The sequence below is a fragment of the Cervus canadensis genome, chromosome 11, assembly GCF_019320065.1.
Source record: "Cervus canadensis isolate Bull #8, Minnesota chromosome 11, ASM1932006v1, whole genome shotgun sequence".
Classification (NCBI taxonomy): Eukaryota; Metazoa; Chordata; class Mammalia; order Artiodactyla; family Cervidae; genus Cervus; species Cervus canadensis.
Window position 1 is genome coordinate 42,446,964 of NC_057396.1, and position 24,375 is coordinate 42,471,338.

At 40.1% G+C, this 24,375-nt stretch overlaps 2 protein-coding genes and 1 pseudogene across 2 annotated transcripts in view; 1 reads left to right on the forward strand and 2 right to left on the reverse strand.

The window, feature by feature from the left end:
* LOC122449250 (interferon-induced very large GTPase 1-like) overlaps positions 1 to 24,375 on the forward strand; it is a 393,510-nt gene that overhangs the window by 320,919 nt on the left and 48,216 nt on the right. The window lies entirely within an intron of this gene.
* LOC122449842 lies at positions 4,060 to 5,003 on the reverse strand (annotated as a pseudogene).
* Positions 22,172 to 23,126, reverse strand: LOC122449840 (olfactory receptor 2AG1). Its single transcript, XM_043481883.1, has one exon. The coding sequence runs from the start codon at positions 23,114 to 23,116 to the stop codon at positions 22,172 to 22,174; it is 945 nt and encodes a 314-aa protein (XP_043337818.1). The 5' UTR covers positions 23,117 to 23,126.

The following is a 24,375-nucleotide window of genomic DNA, read 5'->3' on the forward strand; positions in this document are numbered from 1 at the left end:
AAACTCCGGGAGTTTGTGATGGACAGGGAGGCCTGGCGTGCTGCGATTCATGGGGTCGCAAAGAGTCGGACACTGACTGAACTGAACTGAGTTGAACTGAATAGAGATGCAGACATAGGGCACAGCGGGGGAAGCAGAAGGTAGGACGAATTGAGAGAGCAGTACTGAAACATACATTACCACAGGTGAAACAGACAGCGGTGGGAATGTGCTGTATGACACACAGAGCTCAGCCCAGTGTTCTGTGACAACCTAGGGGGTGGGGTGGGGAGGCAGGTGGCAAGAGGGAAGGGACGTGTGTAAGTCTATGGTGACTCAGCTGATGGATGGCAGAAATCACCACATTGTAAAGCGATCATCCTGGTATTAGCATTTAAAGAAAAAAGAAGAGTTTGGGGTAATGAGAGGGGTCTTTGCAAGTAAACAAGGATGTGCAATTCAAGACAGAAAGTCACTTGGGGACACACACACACACACACACACACACACACACACACACGGAGTTGGAAACTGAAAATTAGTGAGTTAAATCCTCCTGACTATTTAACAGTTCTGGAAATATTCTTAAAATTGTTTAAAGTCTTTCTGAGATATGTAGATTATAAAGGTTTATTGTCTCTTCTATGGAATGTAGCTGTTAATCTCTATGCCCTTTTAGGCTCATTGGTAATCGTTAGTAATGGTATTAAAATCCACATTTTATAAAATATGTAAACAGTCATTTCTTTGTCAGACAGATGACTCACACACCTCTGTCACTGTCTGACAAGCACTACTCTAGCGCTGAGGGGTTGAGTGAGGGCAGCCTGATTAAGGTGGCATGAATCATGAATGGTAGAAAAGGATCAGAAGCTGCAGGTACAGTTAAGTCTCTCAAGACTATTTGCTCTGAGAAATGTTCTGAGAAATGGAAGGGGGAGCTTCTTTAAGATGGGAGATACTGGACCATGTGTTTAACCTGTAGCAAATGTTCTTGTAAGGAGGGGGATGATACAGAGGGAAGCAGGAAATTCCAAGACCAATATTTTCGAGAAGTGAGAGAGCCTGGCTGAAGAGTACTGACGGAGGATCTGGCCTCTGATGGCCTCTTTTTTATTTGACAATGGAATATAAGTCATAAAAAAAGCAATTCTACCATTTATATAGCAGTGTTGATGGACCTAGAGAATATGATGGACTCTTTTGAAAGAAAAAACACTGTGTGCAGACGGGCTGGTAAATGTGGTATTGGAAGATGAGGGAGTCCTATATGACACCTTCTCTTTTCTCAATGATGCAAAGTCATAAGCTAAGAGTCCAGGGCATTTTTTAAAAGAATAACAGATTTATTAGGGTAGGGCAATAAATACTATGTCCCTGGAATTTAAGACTGAATATTGCAAAAAGATATTATTTCCATATCAGTGTATGAGTTACATACAATTGCAATTAATATACTAATAGGATTTTCTAGACATTTAGCAGATGACTCAAAAGTTTATCAGGAGGAATAAACAGATGATAAAACTTTAAGAAATACGAGGAAATATGGGAAAGGATACCCCTTACAAAACACAGGCACTAGAGAACATACCTAGAAATACCCCCTACTGCTCTACTTCTAAGAAGACAGTTTATAGTCAAGGGATTGTAAATAATGATGAGAAAATCCATGATAGGAGAGAGTTATTAAGGAAGCTAAAAGTAAAATCAGCTATTTAGAAACATATTAACTTAAAGTTTCACCATCCATCATGTACCACAAAATTAATTACAGAGAAATTAAAGCTAAAGTCACTTGTGAGATTATTAAACAGATCTAAGAGAAATATGCAAATTTCTCTGAACAAAAAATGGGAATTGTAATGGCACAATCACCTTAAAAATACAAAGGAAAATATGAATATGTGAAACTACATAAATATTGTAGCACTTCTCTATCCAACATATTCCACTACATATCTAGGTAATAAACTAAAAATAAATGTTGGAACATGAATAACTGTCAAATTGTTGGGGCATTTGTCTATAAAGAGCAATTAAAGAGTTAAAATTAAACCAAGTAAGTAATATAAATGAAAATATCTGTTACATTTTCATTGATATGTTTAATAAATTAGCAAAGAGAGTTCATATGATGAGACAGCCCTAGAAAGAGTACAGTGAGGCAGGCACTCCCATATAATGCTAGCCAGTATGCAAACAGTTTCTAACTTTCTCATAAGCAGTCAGCTCTGGCTCTTTGTAACAAGAATTATATATTTTTTTGCCTATATCCAGGAATTTCACTTCTAGAAATTTGATCTACCATAAAATCATACATTCATGTAAGATAATTTGGGGGAACAAAATTAAGTGTAAGCAAATCCCTAAATACATTATATATGATTCAAATGATGATACTACATCGTCATTTATATTGATCATTTATCAAGACTATTTGTTAGTTATTCATTTAACAGCTAGCATATATTAAACACTATTTGCCAGGCTCTGGTCTAAGTATGTAATTATCTATTCAAGTCCCTACAAAACATCATGAAGTTATCGTAAATCCTATTATTATCATCACTTTTCAGATGAGCAAACTGAGACACAAATGGTTCAATTTAATGTTCACAAATGACAAAGTGACAGCAGAGATTACACTCGGCACTCTGACCCCCTCCTTCCCTCCACCTCTTCTCTCCACCCCTACACTGTAGTGTCCCCTCTTCACAAGGAAGAAGCTTCACCAAATTTTAAACAATAAAGCAAGACCTTAACCAACATATACAGAACTATTTGGTAAATTGCATGCATGAATAACCCAAAAAGTGAATGCCAAACTTGAGAGTCCCTTGGACTGCAAGGGGATCCAACCAGTCCATCCTAAAGGAGATCAGTCCTGAATGTTCATTGGAAGGACCGATGCTGAAGCTGAAGCTCCAATACCTTGGCCACCTGATGAACTGACTCATTTGAAAAGACCCTGATCCTGGGAAAGATTGACGGCAGGAAGAGAAGGGGATGACAGAGGATGAGATGGTTGGATGGCATCACCGACTTAATGGACATGAGTTTGAGTAAACTCCAGGAGTTGGTGATGGACAGGGAGGCCTGGTGTGCTGTGGTCCATGGGGTTGCAAAGAGTCGGACACGACTGAGCGACTGAAATGAACTGAAACTTTATAGGTGATTTTTGCTTCTTTCTAAATTTTCTGTTTTTATAATGAATTTGGATTATAGTTTCATCGATTAGCTTTTGCCTTTGCATATGGTTGATCTAAATAGCTTAAGTAATTTAAGATTGTTCTGTAAGAAAAAATATTTCTGAATCTTTACAAAGCCCTATCGACAAAAATAATTCCAATGATGTGAGCAGGAGTACTTTGTCACCTCTTAACTGAATAGACTGAAGTTACCAGATTTGTCCAAAATATTCCCACACTGATAAATCAAATGACAGAAATAAGGCATATTTGAGGTAGCTAGAAAATTTTATATATAGAGAGAGAGAGAGAGAATTTATATATATATATCCCTCCTTTCATGTGGACACAGAGATATACATATACTCACTTCACAATTGTTTTGATGTTTTGAAAATTTTCTGTATCTATATAAACTACATATTTTAAAAATTCAAGCAATATATACAATAGATGTATCTATGGCTGTATCTCTAACCCTAATTTCAAATTGAGGAATTCCACATTCAGTTTTATTGGTTTCTATCTTTTAATTTTAAATTAAGTCACTATTAAATTTTCCCATTTGGATTTTTCCATTATCTCAACAAAAACTGTCCCTTGAAACTGAAGTAGATGCATAGACACAAACTGATTCTTCTTTCCAAATAATTATTTCTTGTCTGTTATGTAGCTTGTTCAACAGCTACATAATAGACAAGAAATCCAGTATATCTTCTGAGGATTCTTATTCCTGCAACAGTCTAAGAATCTTGTTCAAACAAGTGAAGTCTTCCTCTGATTTTAAGAGGCTATTGGAGTTGGCTCAGACTAAATCTACTGCTATTGATCACTGATACATGATATTGATTGAAACTTAGTCCCCTACTATGTCTATTTTGTAATTGTGTCAGGAGTGTGTCCACAGCATGTATTTTTGTAGGACCCTTCTCAAGGCCCCCATAACCTCTTTATTCCTCAGGCTGTAGATGAGGGGGTTCAGGGCTGGGGTGACAATCGTGTAGAAGACAGAGATGATGTTGTCCTGCTTGGGGCTGTGGAGGGAACTGGGCAGAACATACATGAATGTGGCAGCTCCATAGAACATCCCGAACACAGTCAGGTGGGAAGAGCAGGTGACCAGAGCTTTCTGTCTCCCTTCATTTGAGGGCATGTGGAGCACAGTAAGAGGGATTACTGAATAGGAGACAAGTATAGCAACAAAAGGGGGAATCAGAAAGGTCACACCCATCACATACACCATGAGTTCATACATGGAAGTATCTGTACAGGCCAACTTCAACAGAGGTGGGATCTCACAGAGGATGTGGCTGATCTTCCGGGACATGCAGAGGAGAAGTGCATGATATACAAAGTATGACCTAAAGCATTCAGGGGTACCAGGACCCAGGGTGTGGCCACCATGAGCCAGCAGACCCTTGGCCTCATGAGGACCATGTAGTTAAGAGGATGACAAATGGCCACATACCTGTCATAGGCCATGAAGGCCAGTAGGAGGTCCTCTGCACCACCGAGGGTCAGTACTAGAGACACCTGAAGGGCACAGCCCCCAAAGGAGATGGTGTTTTCACTGAGCAGAAAATCTATGATGGCCTTGGGAGTGACAACAGATGTGAAGAGGAGGTCCATGAGAGAGAGCTGCCCAAGCAGGAGGTACATGGGCACATGGAGCCGGGCATCCATTGTGATGGCCAGGAGCAGCAGGCCATTGCTGGTGAGGGCCAGTGTGTATAGGACCGTCACTGTAGCACAGAGCAGCTCAGGAGACCCACTGTCATTCAGAATCCCTATCAATATGAAGCCACTTCCCAGGGCGGAGTTCCAGTGCTCCATTCTGTGTTGTTTCTTTAGTTGCCTGGAAACAAATGGATCCTTGGTGAATTTTTGTTATGATGGTCTCATAGTTTTATACCATCAGTGTTCCCATAGGATGGCCAACATGAATCCAGTGAGGTGATACCTTTCCCACTGGTAACTGATGTTTTCTCTTAATCTCTAAGTTTCAGACTCTTTTAATTATATCTTGATATACAAAGAACCCATTTAATTGGAGAATAAACATTAGTATAAGAAACTATCTAATTGGAAAATAAACATCACTATAAGAGCTAAACATTAAGAGATTACTACATGAGGATTATTCAGGACGTCAAACCTGAACATGTGTCTCCCTAGAAAGTCAAATCATCTCTTTCACAACAAGAAAGAAATATTCTACTACGCATGCTCCTGATTTTTTCTGGTACCTATGTTTTAAGTAGAATGTTTAATCAATAATTTACATACTGAGTCAGTGTTCTGCTTAAGTCTTTTTTGATTGATTTTCTGAAACAGGCACAGAAATATGATTTCAATAATGCACCTCAATATACTTCTCTACATAACTTGTGTTATTAATCCTACCTTCTCACTTTTGCTTAAACTCAGATCCCCAATCTCCCTTTGACAGGGATAGGGTATCCACACTGGATTGAATGGACACACAGAAGGAGAAGAAGAGCTCTTCATCTGGAAATGGCTCTTGGAGTGTTGTACCCAATCTCAGGGAGAAAATAGAGACAGGCACCTGAGAACGACAGAAATCAGTGTCGCTCAGCATGGGAACTGGGTAGATAAATCCAATTTTGAACACAGTGAAGCATATTTCTAAAAATCACTTTCCTTTATTGTGTCCTATATTTTTGACATGTCACTAATTTCCATCAACCTCTACAAGGTCCACAGAATTTTGATGATAAAAGGTATTACAGCATATCACAGACCTTTCATCTACTCTTAAATGTTCCTTTGGAGGCATTTATTGTAATGTAGGTGCAAACATTTTTATCAAAGGTCAGCAAAGTCTATGGAGTTTAAAAACAGGCCCTGAGGCTTCCACCAGGAAGCAGATACCCTGGTCTGGGATATAACTTAGAATCTTACTGCAGACTGTAAGATTCACTGAATCTTCTTCATGTTTAGAAAACCAAGAATATAGGAGTTTGGGATGGGGTACAGACCAAAGCACCATAGAATTTGGAAGTCAGAGTAGCTGAAGTTCATATGTCTGCACTGGGCTCCATTTCTCAACTCAGCATTCCTAGAAGCTGCACACTTTCCTGAAAGTGAGACAATACACTTACTGTGGGAAGCCAGCTTGCTGACCACACGGTCTATCCTGAAGACAGTCTGAGAGTCAAGGAAGTTCCAGTAGAAGTGGAGAAGGAAGAGAGGCGCTTTCTAGAAATATTCAGTTAGTTTTTTGCTAAGTCGAGTTAGAAGTCTGAGGTATCTGACCAAGGTAGGTGTCAGGCTCCTTCTGTTTCTTTATTTCTTCTGGAGGTCTTCTCTGGAAATACAGTAAATGCAGAAAGAACATCAATACAGTCCTTGGATAGTTTCTATGAAGCAAGAAGATAGCTTTCCTGTTCTCACGCCTGTGGAGAATTGTAAGAAGCTGCTTCTGTCACACAATTCCCCAAGTAGGAGGCCCATCTGGCTCTGGAGCATTTGTCTGACTGGGTTGCTGGTTACCAATGCTCAGATTTTCATTTACTCTTGCTGCGGAATGGGAGAAAAATGAAAGCAGTGGGAATCCGGAGGACGTAGATATTAATTAGAATGGCTGCTCAAAGGAGACACTGCAATGACTGGCCTCACTGTCTCTGGAGCCAACACCAAGCTAAGGCCTCTCCTGGGGGAGGCTGCGTGGTTTCCTCACCCATGACCCCACTTCTTTTACTCTATTCTACCCTTGTGTTCAGAGGGACTTAGCCTCTCAGCTGAAATGGCCTCCCCTGGAAATGTTGGTCCAGGACATAGGGTGGGAATTAATCCCTTTAGGCCTGTTTCCTGGCCTTGTATCCATGCACTCTTCTCTCACTAAATGAGCTTGGAGGCCCTGGGTTTCTATGTCACCTAAGGGAGGCACTGATGGTGCATTTCCAAATTACTGACTGAATTGAGCAGGAAGCAAAGGTCACTTTCATGGTCATCAGTCCTCTGCCACAAATTTAAGGTGGGTTTTGGGGCATCTGTAGCATCTTGCTTCCCATCTCCACTCCCCTGGCCTCCTGACAAAAGATTAATCTCCAAACCAGACAATCAGTTCAGGCAGCTCAATATCAGAAAAACAAACAACCCAATCAAAAAGTGGGCAGATGACCTAAAAAGACATTTCTCCAAAGAAGACTCACAGATGGCTAATAAATACATGGAAAAAAAAAAAAAAAAGCTCAACATCACTTATTATTAGAGAAATGCAAACCAAAACTACAATGAGGTTATCAACTCACACCAGTCAGAATGGTAATCATCAAAAAAATCTACAAACAATAAATGCTAGAGAGGGTGTGGAGAAAGGGTAACCCTCTTGCACTATTGGGGGGAATATAAATTGATACAGCCACTACAGATAACAGTATGGAGATTTATTTTAAAAATTAGGAAAAAAAAACCTATCATATGATCCAGCAATCCCACTACCGGAGATATACTCTGAGAAAACCACAATTCTAAAAGACATGTACCCCAATGTTCATTGTAGCACTGTTTACAATAGCCAGGACATGGAAGCAACCTACATGTCCATCAATAGATGAATGGATAAAGAAGGTGTGATACATATATATTAACATAATGGAATATTAGCCATAAAAAGGAGTTAATTTGAGTCAGTTCTAGTGAGATGGATGAACCTAGAGCCTGTTACACGGAGTGAAGTAAGTCAGAAAGAGAAAACAAATGTTATATATGAATGCATATGTATATAGATATATGGTCTCTAGAGAAATGGTACTGATGAACTTATTAATATTTGTAGGGCAGCAATAGAGACACAGACTTAGAGAACAGACTTGTGGACACAGAGAGGGAAGGAGAGGGTCGGACAAATTGAGACAGTAGCACTGCAAGATATACATTACCATATGTTAAGTAGATAGAAGTGGGAATCAGCCCAATGCTGTGACAACCTAGAGGGGTGGGATGAGGTGGGAGGGGGAAGAGAGGTTCAAGTGGGAGGAGACATACGTAAATTTATGGCTGACTCATGGTGATTTATGGTAGAAACCAACACAACATTGTAAAGCAGTTATCCCCCAATTAAAAAATAAATTAACTAAAAAATAATCTTAAATTTCAGCCCTAAATATAATTATTTTTGCCCTTGAAACAAGCACTCTTTGCTGAATAAAAATCTGGAAGTAATATTTTAATTTCACACTTTGTATTATATTTCAACCTACAAGTAATATATCATATTTGCACAGTTTCACAATTTTGAGTGGGTGCACAGAGGACAGAAAAGTGAATTTATGCAAAACTACCTTAATATTTCTCAATGCTCCTTAAAATCATTACATGTATAAAAAATGTTTGACTACTAGCTAATGAGAGGTATGTAAAAAACTACATTTCACATTTGTTCAGTGGCAGATATTTTAGCAGTCAAAGTAATATCTGATATGCCAAACAACATTATTTTAAATGAATAAATCTGGGCTATCCTCAAAAACCAGAATTTCATTCTTACTGAAAGATTGCTGCTGAACCATGAAAGAGAAGCCAGGATTCTTGGCCTCCAGAGAAAAGGAATTCAATCTGGGGCCAGGGACAAGGCTTGATAGCTCAGAGCTCTTGTGTAATAAAGTTTTATTAAAGTATAAAAGAGATAGCAAAAGCTTCTGACATAAACATCAGAAGGGGGCAGAAAGAGTTCCTCCCTGCTAGTCTTCAGCTAGTAGCAATCTGTTAAATAGGAAAAGGAAATGTCTCAAAACTCAGAGACTGGCACCAGGCCCCTCACCCACAACATGCATTTTGAGATAACAATGGCACAAAGGGGGTTGTCCCCTGCCAGGAAATGAGTGACATGAATCTTGAAGAAAGGCAGGTTTCCAAGCAAATACAGTCTCATTAACATAGCTAAAGAGAACATTTGCATGAATAAAACATACTAGTTTGTTAAGTAGGTTCTAAGTCTTAAGCAGAACCAAGTTGAAGACTGAGTCTAGGGTTCATTAACATAGTTCATTAACATATCTCAAGACAAACATTTACATAAGAAAAACACATCCCTGAGCTCAAGGTTTGAGAAAAGTTAAGCTCAGGTGGAACCCTGTGTCTTCATAGCAACACCGAATTTTAAAAATAACCTCTTTTAAAATTTTTATAGAGAAGGGAAAAATCTAACACTTGTAGTTTGTTTCCTCCTGGTGCTTAAGAGAGAGATTAAAAAATGTCTGACACTTGAAGCATATTTCCTCCTTTGGAGACCCCTGGCCTTCCTGTCTGTTACCCTCTCATTACCAAAAGTCAGAGGAAGAAGAACTAAATAACAAATGAGCCTAGATTTGGGAGTATAATGATCATGTTTCCTCTTAAGGTTTTGAATTTTTAATATTTAAAAATCCTACTTTATATCTCAAACTGGACATGGAACAAAAAACTGGTAATAAATCGGTAAAGGTGTACATTAAGGCTGTATATTGTCACCTTTCACCCTGTTTATTTGACTAATACCCAGAGGTTAAGTTCAGTCGATCAGCCATGTCTGACTCTTTGCGACCCCATGGACTGCAGCACACCAGGCCTCCTTGTCCATCACCAACTCCCCCAGAGTTTACTCAAGTCCATTGAGTCCATGATGCCATCCAACTATCTCATCCCACCTCTGTCGTCCCCTTCTTCTCCCACCTTAAATCTTTCCCAGCATCAGAGTCTTTTCAAGTGAGTCAGTTTTTCGCATTAGGGGGCCAAAGTATTGGAGTTTCAGCTTCAGTTTCAGTCCTTCCAAATGAATATTCAGAACTTATTTCCTTTAGGATGGACTGGTTGGATCTCCTTGCAGTCCAAGGGACTCTCAAGAGTCTTCTCCAACACCACAGTTCAAAAGCATCAATTCTTCGGTGCTTTTCTTTACAGTCCAAACCTCACATCCATACATGACTACTGGAAAAACCATAGATTTGACTAGACAGATATTTCCTGGCAAAGTAGTGACTCTGCTTTTTAATATGCTGTCTACGTTAGTCATAACTTTTCTTCCAAGGAGTAAGCATCTTTTACTTTTATGGCTGCAATCACAATTTGCATTGATTTTGGAGCACAAAAAAATAAAGTCTCTCACTGTTTCCACAGTTTCCCCATCTATTAGCCATGAAGTGATGGGACCAGATGCCACGATCTTAATTTTCTGAATGCTGAATTTTAAGCAAACTTTTTCACTCTCCTCTTTCACTTTCATCAAGAGCTCTTTGGTTCCTCTTCATTTTGTGCCATAAGGGTGGTGTCATCTGCATATCTGAGCTTATTGATATTTCTCCCGGCAATCTTGGTTCCAGCTTGTGCTTCTTTCAGCCCAGTGTGTCTCATGACGTACCCTGCATATAAGTTAAATAAGCAGGGTGACAATATACAGCCTAGATGTACTCCTTTCCCGATGTGGAACCAATCTATTGTTACATGTCCAGTTTTAACTGTTGCTTCCTGACCTGCATACAGATTTCTCAGGAGGCAAGTCAGGTGGTCTGGTATTCCTGTCTCTTTCAGAATTTTCCACAGTTTGTTGTGATCCACACAGTCAAAGGCTTTCGCACAGTCAATAAAGCAGAAGAAGATGTTTTTCTGGAACTCGCTTGCTTCTTCGATGATCCAGCTAATGTTGGCAATTTGATCTCTGGTACTCTGCCTTTTCTAAAACCAGCTTGAACATCTGGAAGTTCACGGTTCACGTATTGCTGAAGCCTGGCTTGGAAAATTTTGAGCATTACTTTACTAGCGTGTGAGGTGAGTGCAACTGTGCGGTAGCTTGAGCATTCTTTGGCATTGCCTTTGTTTGGGAATGGAATGAAAACTGTCTTTTTCCAGTCCTGTTGAAGAAGGAATTCATAGGGCCTGGACTCCATCTCAGGCCTGTCCGTGCTGGTCGTGCGCGGCCACCTCTCCAGTGGACTCTGAACTCTGTGCTTAGTGCCTGTGGGAATGACAATGGAAGGATAAGACCCCCTCTGGGCAGGGGAATCTTAAAGATTACATCCAGGTTACTCATTGCCTAAGAGAAAACAGACACTAATCACCCCTGCCTCCAGACAGTATCTATCAGAATGTAACCACAGGCTCATCGGTTATTAACTGGTTGGAATGTAACCGCGGGCTTATTGATTATTAACTGTTTGAACACATAACACATGAATGTTGGGGTTATTGTGATTGTATTTACCCTTCCTTCGTAAGCCTCAAGGGATTTGGGGTGGTGGGTTTAGACACGTACACATGGGGTATAAAAGATTTTCACAAATGCTGGTCGGGGTCCTTGGCTAAGAGGAGACTCTGCCTTGGGCCCGCCAGTGTAATAAGCTGCACTCCACTATCTGCATTGTCCTTCTGAGTGAGTTTGTTTCCGGGAAAGCATGGCTATAACACTGTGGCCACTGCTGAGTTTTCCAAATTTGCTGGCACATTGAGTGCAGCACTTTCACAGCATCATCTTTTAGGATTTGAAACAGCTCAACTGGAATTCCATCACCTCCACTAGCTTTGTTCGTAGTGATGCTTCCTAAGGCCCACTTGACTTTGCAATCCGGGGTGTCTGGCTCTAGGTGAGTGATCACACCATTGTGATTATCTGGGTTGTGAAGATTTTTATAAATAGTTCTGTGTATTCGTGCCACCTGTTCAAAATAACTTCTGCTTCTGTTAGATCCATACCATTGCTGTCCTTTATTGTGCCCATCTTTGCGTGAAATGTTTCCTTGGTATTGTTGTAGCCACGCGTTCTGGGAAACATACTCGCTTAGAAGGACAATGCAGATAATGGAGTGCAGTTTATTACACTGGCAGGCCCAAGGCAGAGTCTCCTCTTAGCCAAGGACCCTGACCAGTTTTTGTGAAAACCTTATATACCCTAAGTGTATGTGCTCAAACCCACCTCCCCAAATTCTCTGAAACTAGTCTGAACAAAGAAAAAGAAAGATACAATCAAAGTTAACCTGCGATTTGTATGCCTTAAGCCTAGGTAATTAACAGTGGGCAATTATCAATAGGCCTGTGGTCATACCCCAATAAGCATAATAGAATATATGATTCTATTCGGTTACACAGATAATTAGGGTATTTTTTTAGGCGACGGAGAGTCTAGGTACAAGCCCTGGAGCTCTTCCAATCTGGGGGGTCTGATTTTCCAGTTTGTATGTCGTTTCCATAGATACTGGGCATATAGCTCAAAGTCCACAGTCTGGCCCAAGATGGAGTCCTACTTTCAAGATGGAACCTGTTCTGTCTCTTTCCTCCTTCAGTATCTCTGATTTGTTTGTAGAGATCTCTAGTCTTTCCCATTCTATTGTTTCCCTCTATTTCTTTCCATTGATCACTGAGGAAGGCTTTCTTATCTCTCCTTGCTATTCTTTGGAACTCTGCATTCAAATGGGTGTATCTTTCCTTTTCTCCTTTGCCTTTTTCTTTTCTTCTTTTCACAGCTATTTGTAAGTCTTCCTCAGAAAACCATTTTGCCTTTTTGCATTTCTTTTTCTTGGGGATGATCTTGATCCCTGCCTCCTGTACAATGTTATGAGCCGCCATCCATAGTTCTTCAGACACTCTGTCTATCAGATCTAATCCCTTGAATCTATTTGTCACTTCCACTGTATAATCATAAAGGATTTGATTTAGATCATACCTGAATGGTCTAGTGGTTTTCTCTACTTTCTTCAATTTAAGTCTGAATTTTGCAATAAGGAGTTCATGATCTGAGCCACAGTCAGCTCCCGGTCTTGCTTTTGCTGACTGTATAGAGCTTTGCCATTTTTGGGGGCAAAGAATAAAATCAATCTGATTTTAGTGTTGACCATCTGGTGATGTCCACGTGTAGAGTCTTCTCTTGTGTTGTTGGAAGACAGTGCTTCCTATGAACAGTGCATTCTCCTGGCAAAACTCTATTAGCCTTTGCCCTGCTTCATTTTGTACTCCAAGGCCAAATTTGCCTATTACTCCAGGTATTTCTTGACTTCCTACTTTTACATTCCAGTTCTCTATAATGAAAAGGACATCTTTTTGGGGTGTTAGTTCTAGAAGGTCTTGTAGGTCTTCATAGAACCATTCAACTTCAGCTTCCTCAGCATTACTGATCGGGGCATAGATTTGGATTACTGTGATACTGAATGGTTTGTCTGGAAACGAACAGAGATCATTCTGTCGTTTTTGAGATTGCATCCAAGTATTGCATTTCGGACTCTTTTGTTTACTGTGATGGCTACTCCATTTCTTCTAAGGGATTCTTGCCCACAGTAAGGGATTCGCCCATTCCAGTCCAGTTTAGATTGCTGATTCCTATATTGACGTTCACTCTTGCCATCTCCTGTTTGACCACTTCCAATTTGCCTTGATTCATGGACCTAACATTCCAGGTTCCTATGCAATATTGCTCTTTACAGCATCAGGCTTTACTTCTGCCACCCATCACATCCACAACTGAGTGTTGTTTTTGCTCTAGTTCTGTCTCTTCATTCTTTCTGGAGTTACTACTCCACTGATCTCCAATAGCATATTGGGCACCTTCTGACCTGGGGAGTTCATCTTTCAGGGCCCTATCTTTTTGCTTTTTCATACTGTTCATGGGGTTCTCAAGGCAAGAATACTGAAGTGGTTTGCCATACCCTTCTCCAGTGGACCACGTTTGGTCAGAACTCTCCACCATGATCTGTCCGTCTTGAGTGTCCCTACATGGCATGGCTCATAGTTTCATTGAGTTAGAAAAGGCTGTGGTCCATGTGATCAGATTGGTTAGTTTCCTGTGGTTGTGGCTTTCAGTCTGTCTGCCCTCTGATTGAGAAGGTTAAGAGGCTTATGGAAGCTTCCTGATGGAAGAGACTGACTGAGGGGGAAACTGGGTCTTGTTCTGATGGGCGGGGCCATGCTCAGTAAATCTTTAATCCAATTTTCTATTGATGGGTGAGGTTGTTTTCCCTCCCTGTTTATTTACCTGGGGCCAAACTGTGGTGGAGGTAGTGAAGATAATGGTGACCTCCTTCAAAACGTCACATGCACACCCTGCTACACTCAGTGCCCCCAACCCTGCAGCAGGCCACTGCCGACCCATGCCTCCGCGAGAGACTCCTGGGCACTCATGGGCAAGTCTTGGTCAGTCTCTTGTGGGGTCACTGCTCCTTTCTCCTGGGTTCTGGTGCCCACAAGGTTCTGTTTGTTCCCTCCAAGAGTCTGTTTCCCCAGTCCTGTGTAAGTTCTGGTGGCTCTATGCTGGGGTTAATGGCGACCTCCCCCAAGAGTGCTTATGTCATACCCAGGTCTGTGGCACCCAGAGCCCCTGCTCCTGGGGCAGGTCACTGCTGACCTGTACCTCCACAGGAGACACTCAAACACAGTTCTGTCTCAGTCTCTGTGGGGCCTCTGGGTCCTGGTGTGCACAAGGTTTGTTTGAGCCTTCTGAGCATCTCTGGCACGTATGGGGTTTGATTCTAAATGTGTTTTTGCCCCTCCTACCATCTTGCTGGGGCTTCTCCTTTGCCTTTGGATGCGGGTATCTTTTCTCAGCAGCCGCTCCAGCGCTGTGCTCTATAATCACTTCCACTGTATAATTGTAAGGGCTTCCTTGATAGCTCAGTTGGTAAAGAATCTACCTGCAATGCAGGAAACCTCGGTTCAATTCCTGGGTCGGGAAGATCCACTGGAGAAGGTATAGGCTATCCACTCCAATATTCTTGGGCTTCCCTTGTGACTCAGCTGGTAAAGAATCTCCCTGAAATGCGGGAGACCTGGGTTCAATCCCTGGGTTGGGAATATCCCCTGGAGAAGGGAAAAGCTACCCACTCCAGTATTCTGGCTTGGAGAATTCTATCAACTGTATAGTCCATGGGGTCACAAAGAGTTGGACACAACCAGTCCCATCATTTCATGACAAATAGATGGGGAAACAATGGAAACAGTGACAGATTTTATTTTGGGGGGCTCCAAAATCACTGCAGATGGTGACTGCAGCCATGGAATTAAAAGATGCTCACTCCTTGGAAAAAAAGCTATAACCAACATAGACAGCATATTGAAAAGCAGAAACATTACTTTGCCAACAAAGGTCTATCTAGTTAAAGCTGTGGTTTTACCAGTAGTCATGTATGGATGTGACAGTTGGACTATAAAGAAAGCTGAGTGCCAAAGAATTAATGCTTTTGAGCTGTGGTGTTGGAGAAGACTCCTCAGAGTCCTTTTGACAGCAAGGAGATTCAATCAGTCCATCCTAAAGAAATCAGTCCTGAATATTCATTGGAAGGACTGATACTGAAGCTGAATCTCCAATACTTTGGCCACCTGATGCAAAGAACTGACTCATTGGAAAAGACCCTGATGCTGGGAAAGATTGAAGGTGGAAGGAAAAGGGGATGACAGAGGATGAGATGGTTGGATGGCATCACCAATTCAATGGACGTGAGTTTGAGAAAGCTCCAGGAGTTGGTGTTGGACAGGGAAGCCTGGTGTGCTGCAGTCCATGGGGTCACAAAGAGTCAGACACGACTGGGCGACTGAACTAAACTAACTGGACATTAAATCCCTTTTCAAAGCAGATAGGATATAAATTAAATTTTTTTTTTTTAAATTTTTTTATTAGTTGGAGGCTAATTACTTCACAACATTTCAGTGGGTTTTGTCATACATTGATATGAATCAGCCATAGATTTACACTTATTCCCAATCCCGATCCCCCCTCCCACCTCCCTCTCCACCCGACTCCTCTGGGTCTTCCCAGTGCACCAGGCCCGAGCACTTGTCTCATGCATCCCACCTGGGCTGGTGATCTGTTTCACCATAGACAGTATACATGCTGTTCTTTTGAAACATCCCACCCTCACATTCTCCCACAGAGTTCAAAAGTCTGTTCTGTATTTCTGTGTCTCTTTTTCTGTTTTGCATATAGGGTTATCGTTACCATCTTTCTAAATTCCATATATATGTGTTAGTATGCTGTAATGTTCTTTATCTTTCTGGCTTACTTCACTCTGTATAATGGGCTCCAGTTTCATCCATCTCATTAGGACTGATTCAAATGAATTCTTTTTGACAGCTGAGTAATATTCCATGGTGTATATGTACCACAGCTTCCTTATCCATTCATCTGCTGATGGGCATCTAGGTTGCTTCCATGTCCTGGCTATTATAAACAGTGCTGTGATGAACATTGGGGTGCACGTGTCTCTTTCAGATCTGGTTTCCTCAGTGTGTATGCCCAGAAGTGGGATTGCTGGGTCATATGGCAGTTCTATTTCCAGTTTTTTAAGAAATCTCCACACTGTTTTCCATAGTGGCTGTACTAGTTTGCATTCCCACCAACAGTGTAAGAGGGTTCCCTTTTCTCCACACCCTCTCCAGCATTTATTGCTTGTAGACTTTTGGATAGCAGCCATCCTGACTGGCGTGTAATGGTACCTCATTGTGGTTTTGATTTGCATTTCTCTAATAATGAGTGATGTTGAGCATCTTTTCATGTGTTTGTTAGCCATCTGTATGTCTTCTTTGGAGAAATGTCTGTTTAGTTCTTTGGCCCATTTTTTGATTGGGTCATTTATTTTTCTGGAATTGAGCTGCAGGAGTTGCTTGTATATTTTTGAGATTAATCCTTTGTCTGTTTCTTCATTTGCTATTATTTTCTCCCAATCTGAGGGCTGTCTTTTCACCTTACTTATAGTTTCCTTTGTAGTGCAAAAGCTTTTAAGTTTCATTAGGTCCCATTTGTTTATTTTTGCTTTTATTTCCAATATTCTGGGAGGTGGGTCATAGAGGATCTTGCTGTGATTTATGTCGGAGAGTGTTTTGCCTATGTTCTCCTCTAGGAGTTTTATAGTTTCTGGTCTTACATTTAGATCTTTAATCCATTTTGAGTTTATTTTTGTGTATGGTGTTAGAAAGTGTTCTAGTTTCATTCTTTTACAAGTGGTTGACCAGTTTTCCCAGCACCACTTGTTAAAGAGGTTGTCTTTTTTCCATTGTATATCCTTGCCTCCTTTGTCAAAGATAAGGTGTCCATAGGTTCGTGGATTTATCTCTGGGCTTTCTATTCTGTTCCATTGGTCTATATTTCTGTCTTTGTGCCAGTACCACACTGTCTTGATGACTGTGGCTTTGTAGTAGAGTCTGAAGTCAGGCAGGTTGATTCCTCCAGTTCCATTCTTCTTTCTCAAGATTACTTTGGCTATTCGAGGTTTTTTGTATTTCCATACAAATTGTGAAATTATTTGTTCTAGTTCTGTGAAAAATACCGTTGGTAGCTTGATAGGGATTGCATTGAATCTATAGATTGCTTTGGGTAGAATAGCCATTTTGACAATATTGATTCTTCCAATCCATGAACACGGTATGTTTCTCCATCTGTTTGTGTCCTCTTTGATTTCTTTCATCAGTGTTTTATAGTTTTCTATGTATAGGTCTTTTGTTTCTTTAGGTAGATATACTCCTAAGTATTTTATTCTTTTTGTTGGAATGGTGAATGGTATTGTTTCCTTAATTTCTCTTTCTGTTTTTTCATTGTTAGTATATAGGAATGCAAGGGATTTCTGTGTGTTAATTTTAGGATATAAATTAAAATTTTTAAGTTCACAGAAAAAAATCAAGATGACAGGGGACTTTTTCTATTGGTACTTAAGAAGGCTGTACAAACAGAATATTAAAAACTTTATTCAATTAATTCCTACTTTTGTTATTTTTATTAAGGCACAAATTTTCACCCAATAAAATCTGCCTCTTTTCATATACAGTTCTGCAATTTTTGACAAATGTATATAATAGCATATGAAAAGAGGGAAAGTGAAAGTGTTAGTCTCTCAGTCTTGTCCAACTCTTTAAGACCTTTTGGACTGTAACCCACCAGGCTCCTCTGTCCATGGGATTCTCCAGCCAAGAATACTCGAGTGGGTTGGCATGCCCTCCTCCAGGGGATCGTCCTGACACAGGGATCAATCCCACATCTCTTGAGTCTTCTGCAGTGCAGGTGGTTTCTTTACCTGCTGAGCCATCAGGGAAGCCCATAATAGAATACAACCACCACCAAAACCAAGATATAAAAGTTGCCTCAACCCCCCAAATTCTCTGGTGCCTTTTGATAAATATCCCATGCTCACCCAAACCCTTGGGAACTCTCTGATCTGTTTACGGTTTCCCTTATTTTTCCCCTACATGTCATATGAATGGTATCAGATACTTTGAGTATAGCTCCTTTCACTTAGCATAATATGTTTTAGATTCATCCAAATTCTGCCATCTATTAATAGTCTGTTCCCATTTTTTGCTGAGTAACATCCAGTTCTGTGGATGTATCATAGTTTCTTTATCCATTCACCAGTTAAAGGACATTTGTGTTGTTTCTGATTATTGTTGTTAGTGGAAAAAAGCCATTATAAACATTCATGTATAGGTTTTTGAGCGACTATAAATTGTTATTCACTTGGGTAAGTCCCTTGTAGTAAACTTGCTCTGTTGTGTGATTAAGTATGTGTTTAAATTGATTAAAAACTGTCCACTTGTTTTCTGTAGTGACTGAACCATTTTTATTCTCATTTTGAATTTTTAAGCTGTAAAATATGGATTTTAAATTGTAATTAAAAATGAAGGACATATTGCCTGAAGCTTTAAATTTCATGTCTCCCTAATTGGCATTTAAAGATAAAAAGAAGAGTTTTGGTGAATGAGCAGGATTATTTATGCAACTAAAGAAGAAGGTGCAATTCAAGACAGAAAGTCATACAGGGACACACACACATACACACACTTAGGACTGGAGACTGAAAACCTTAATGATAGTTAAATCCTGTCTAGTTAGCAATTCTGGAAATATTTACAATTATTTAAAATTTTTCTGAGATATGTGGACTATAAAGATCTATTGCATCTCCTATGGAATATAGATTTTAATCTCTAAGCCCTTTGAGGCTCATTGGTAATCACAGGTAATGATTCTAAAATTCACATTTTACAATTGTATCAAATATATAAACTATATTTCTTTGTCAGAACAGATGAGACATATACCTCTGTCACTGTCGACACGCAGAACTACAATGTGGTAGGGAGGGGAGGTGTTGTTGGCTGTGGAGGGGAGCCTGATTACAGTGACATGAATCATGAATTGTAGAAAAGGACCAGAAGGTATAGGTACAGTGAAGTCTTTTAAGACGATTGTCTCTTAGGAATGGGGTAGTACTAGACCAGTACTATACTTACAAGGAGAAAATATATAGTCAAACAATTGTAAGTAATAATAATAAATGCAAAATAAGTAAAGATTATTAGGAATGCTAACAGGAAAATCAGCTATTTAGAAAACAACTAACTTAAAGTTTCACTATTCATAATGTATTCAAATAATATCAGAGAGATTAAAGTTTGTTAAGCAGATCTTAAGATTTATGGCAATATTATCTGAATTAAAAATGGGAATGGTAAGGGTACTATCGCTTATAAAATACAAAGGAAAAAATGAATCTATGACATTTTGTAAATGTTGTAACACTTCTCTATCCAACATATCCTACTACATATATAACAAACTGAAAATAAATGTTGCCACGTATATAATTGCCAAACTATCTAGGACCTTTGTCTATATAGGGCTACAGAAAAATCATTAGAATAAAACAAAATAAATATTATAAGTGAAAACACCTGTTACATTTTGTTTATGTGCTTAATAAATTATCAAAGGGAGTTTATATAAGACAGCATGGGAAAGAGTACAATGAGGCAGAGACTCTCACAAAATGCTAGCCAGCATGCAAAAAGTCTCTAACTTTCTCATAAACAGTTAGCTCTTTAAATGAAGAATTTCAGATAGTTTCTTTGCTTATATTCCATTATTTACACTTCGAGAATTTGACCTCACATAAAATATACCCTTACGTAAAAAAATTTGAAGGGACAAAATTAAGTGTAAGGAAATCCCTAAGTACATCATATAGAGGATTCATATGATGTTATTATGTAGTCATTTGAAATGAAGTTTTATCAAGACTATTTACTAGGTATTCATGTAACAGCATAGTTTAAGGACTATTTGCAAGGCACAGGTCTAAGTGTATTATCATCTTGTTCAAGTCACCCTAAAACATGAGATCATCAAAAGTCTTATTATTCTCACTGCTTTTAAGAGGAACAAAGTGAGAAATTAATGGTTTAATTTGTGTTCAAAGATACACAGATGATACCCGGTGATCAGAGATTAAACTCAGCACTCCTGCCACCTACCTCCCTAAGCCCCCCAGCCCTACACTATAATGTCCTCTTTTCAAAGGAAGAAACTTCACCAAATTTCAAGCAACAAAAAACCAAAACTTTAGCCAAAATGTACATAGCTATTCAGTAAACTGCATATAGATAAGCAAAAAATAAATAGAAAACCTTTTAGGAGATTTTTGCTTCTTTCTCAATTTTTGAATTTTCTGTTTTTATAATGAACGTGGACTAGTTCCACAGATCATTAGCTTTCATGTTATCATTGATCTTAATAAAATAAGTAATTTAAGACAGCTTCTGAAAAGAAAATATTTCTGAGTTTTAAAAAAGCACTACCTCCCAAAATAATTTCAATTAGGTGATCCAGGAAAGCTCGCAGTTTTTGTTATAAATATTTCCACACAGGAAAATCAAATGATACAAATAAAGCATATCTAAATTAGCAGAAAGTGAATTATATATGATAGCTTTCCTTTCCTGTGGAAACAGACAAAGACATATAATCACCACACAATTGTTCTGATGTTTCAAAACAGGTCTCAGTTCAGTCGCTCAGTCATGTCCGACTCTTTGCGACCCCATGAATCGCAGCACACCAGGCCTCCCTGTCCATCACCAACTCCTGGAGCTTACTCAAACTCCTGCCCATCGAGTCGGTGATGCCATCCAGCCATCTCAACCTCTGTCGCCCCCTTCTCCTCCAGCCCCCTATCCCTCCCAGCATCAGGGTCTTTTCCAATGAGTCAACTCTTCACATGAGGTGGCCAGAGTACTGGAGTTTCAGCTTCAGCATCAGTCCTTCCAATGAACACCCAGGACTGATCTCCTTTAGGATGGACTGGTTGGATCTCCTTGCAGTCCAAGGGACTCTCAAGAGTCTTCTCCAACACCACAGTTCAAAAGTGTCAATTCTTCTGCACTCAGCTTTCTTCACAGTCCAACTCTCACATCCATACATGACCACTGGAAAAACCATAGCCTTGACCAGACAGACCTTTGTTGGCAAAGTAATATCTCTGTTTTTTAATATGCTATCTAGGTTGGACGCTGTTTCCACTGTCTCCCCAACTATTTCCCATGAGGTGATGAGACCAGATGCCATGATCTTAGTTTTCTGAATGTTAAGCTTTAAGCCAACTTTTTCACTCTCCTCTTTCACTTTCATCAAGAGGTTTTTTAGTTCCTCTTCACTCTCTGCCATAAGGGTGGTGTCATCTGCATATCTGAGGTTATTGATATTTCTCCCTTCAATCTTGATTCCAGCTGTGCTTCTTCCAGCCCAGCGTTTCTCATGATGTACTCTGCATATAAGTTAAATAAGCAGGGTGACAATATACAGCCTTGATGTGTCTACATGTATGTAAATCACATTTTTAAAAACTCAAGCAAAATACACAACACACTACTCTCATTGCTATTATATTTCCAATGCTCACTTGAAATCTGGGAACTTCCACATTCTGTTTTACTCATTTCTGTACTTTAATTTTCATTTTGAGGTATAAAAATGACCCATTAGCCTTTCCCATTCTCTCAACATAAGTATTTGTACAAATGTAGTTGCAAATCCATTATTCTTTCCAACTAATTGTCTGAACAACCATCTACCTAATAAACAAGAAGTCCAATATGTCTTATGAGGCTACTTCTCTCTACAATTGTCTAAGAATCCAGTCAAATGAGAGCAGCTCTCCTCTGATTTAAGAGGTTATTGGAGTTTGATCAGACTCCTATAAGCTACCATTATCACAGCCACATGATACTTAGTCCCCTACCATGTCGACTTGGCAACTCTGTCAGGAGTGTGTCCACAGCATATATTTTCCCAGGATTCTCCTTAAGGCTCCCATAACCTCTTTATTCCTCAGGCTATAGATGAGGGGGTTCAGGGCTGGGGTGACAATCGTGTAGAAGACAGAGATGATGTTGTCCTGCTTGGGGCTGTGGAGGGAACTGGGCAGAACATACATGAATGTGGCAGCTCCATAGAACATCCCGACCACAGTCAGGTGGGAAGAGCAGGTGACCAGGGCTTTCTGCCTCCCTTCATTTGAGGGCATGTGGAGCACAGTAAGTAGGATTAGTGTGTAGGAGGCAAGGATAGCAACAAGAGGAGGAATCAAGAAGGTCACACCCATCACATACACCATGAGTTCATATCTGGAAGTATCTGCACAGGCCAACTTCAACAGAGGTGGAATCTCACAGAGCAGGTGGCTGATCTCACGGGCTTTGCAAAAGGGATAGTGCATGGTGTACACAGTATATACAATGGCACTAAAGGATGCCAAAATCCAGGATGTAGCCACCATGAGCCAGCAGACCCTCGGCCTCATGAGGACCATGTAGTTCAGAGGATGACAAATGGCCACATACCTGTCATAGGCCATGAAGACCAGTAGGAGGTCCTCTGCACCACCGAGGGTCAGTGCCAGGAACATCTGAAGGGCACAGCCCCCAAAGGAGATGGTGTTTTCACGGAGCAGAAAATCCATGAAGGCCTTGGGGGTGACAACAGACGTGAAGAGGAGGTCCATGAGAGAGAGCTGCCCGAGCAGGAGGTACATGGGCACATGGAGCCGGGCATCCATTGTGATGGCCAGGAGCAGAAGGCCATTGCTGGTGAGGGCCAGCATGTATAGGACTGTGATTGTAGCACAGATCATCTCAGGAGACGCACTGTCATTCAGAATCCCCATCAATATGAAGCCACTTCCCAGGGTGGAGTTCCAGTGCTCCATTCTGTGTTGTTTCTTTAGTTGCCAAGAACCAAGTAGAGTCTTGGTGAATTTTTGTTAAGATGGTTGCAACATTTTGTAACATCAGAGGCCCCATAGAATGACCAATATTAGTCCAGTATGGTGATTCCTTTCCCACTGGTAGCTAATTTTATTTCTTGATCTCTGTTTCTGAATCTTTTAAGTATCTTGAAAAGAACTATCTGAATGGGGAACAAGCATCACATTAACAGCTAAATATTCAAAGATCACTAGATGAGAATATTATTCAGGGCATCAAACCTGAACATGTATCTCCCCAGAAATTCAAATCAAATTTCTCATTACAATATTCAGGTATCCATGCTCTTAATAATCCTTATACCTATGCTTTAGGTATAATGTTGACTGATGATTTAAGTACCCAGTCACTGTTCTGTGTACCTATTTTGAATATGAAATACTAAAACAAGAGCATCAGTGTGACATCAATAATGTACCTCATTATTTTTTTCCATATACTGTATGTCCACATTGATTTGCAGCCCTCAAAGCTGTAGAAACAGCCTTATTAGAAGAGCTAAAGTGTATACCTTAGTTCACTAGACCAGCACTACACTCTCCATGTAACAAAGAGGGAAGAGAATTTAAATTGTCTGAGACTATGGAATAGTGTGCTTGAGGTGATGTCACTTTCAGAACTTAACCTTTAAAATCAAGGCAAACATAGCTGTTTCTTTTATAACATATTATCATAAATGTGACCCTGGGATTATTCAGAAATATGAAAAACATAAGGAATTGATAAGGAAGCTCAGATTGTTTGGGGGAGAAATAGGGAAAGTTGTAGGAGAAAAAAGAGCATGTGTTGTATTTGTAATCAAGCTCATTAACCTTAGCTCCCCTCTCTTTCACCATCTTTGGTCCCCAAACTGCAGAGCCAGGGTATCCACACCACACTGAGGAGCCACAGGGGGAGGAAAAAGAGCTCCTGTTCTGAAAGCTGCCATGGGAGTCTGGGACCCCCTCCCAGAGGGAAGCTTTCTAGAACAGGGACACGAGATGGACGGAAATCAGTCTCACACATGGAAACTGGGCAGATAAATCCACCTTTGAACATATCTTAAGAAGTCTGTCAGTGAAGCATATTTCTAAAACTCACTTTCCTCTATTATGTCATATATTTTGACATTTCACTAGTTTCCATTGACTTCTACAAGGTCCACAGAATTTTAATAGTAAAGAGGTACTAAAGCATGTCACAAAACTACCATCTGATCTTA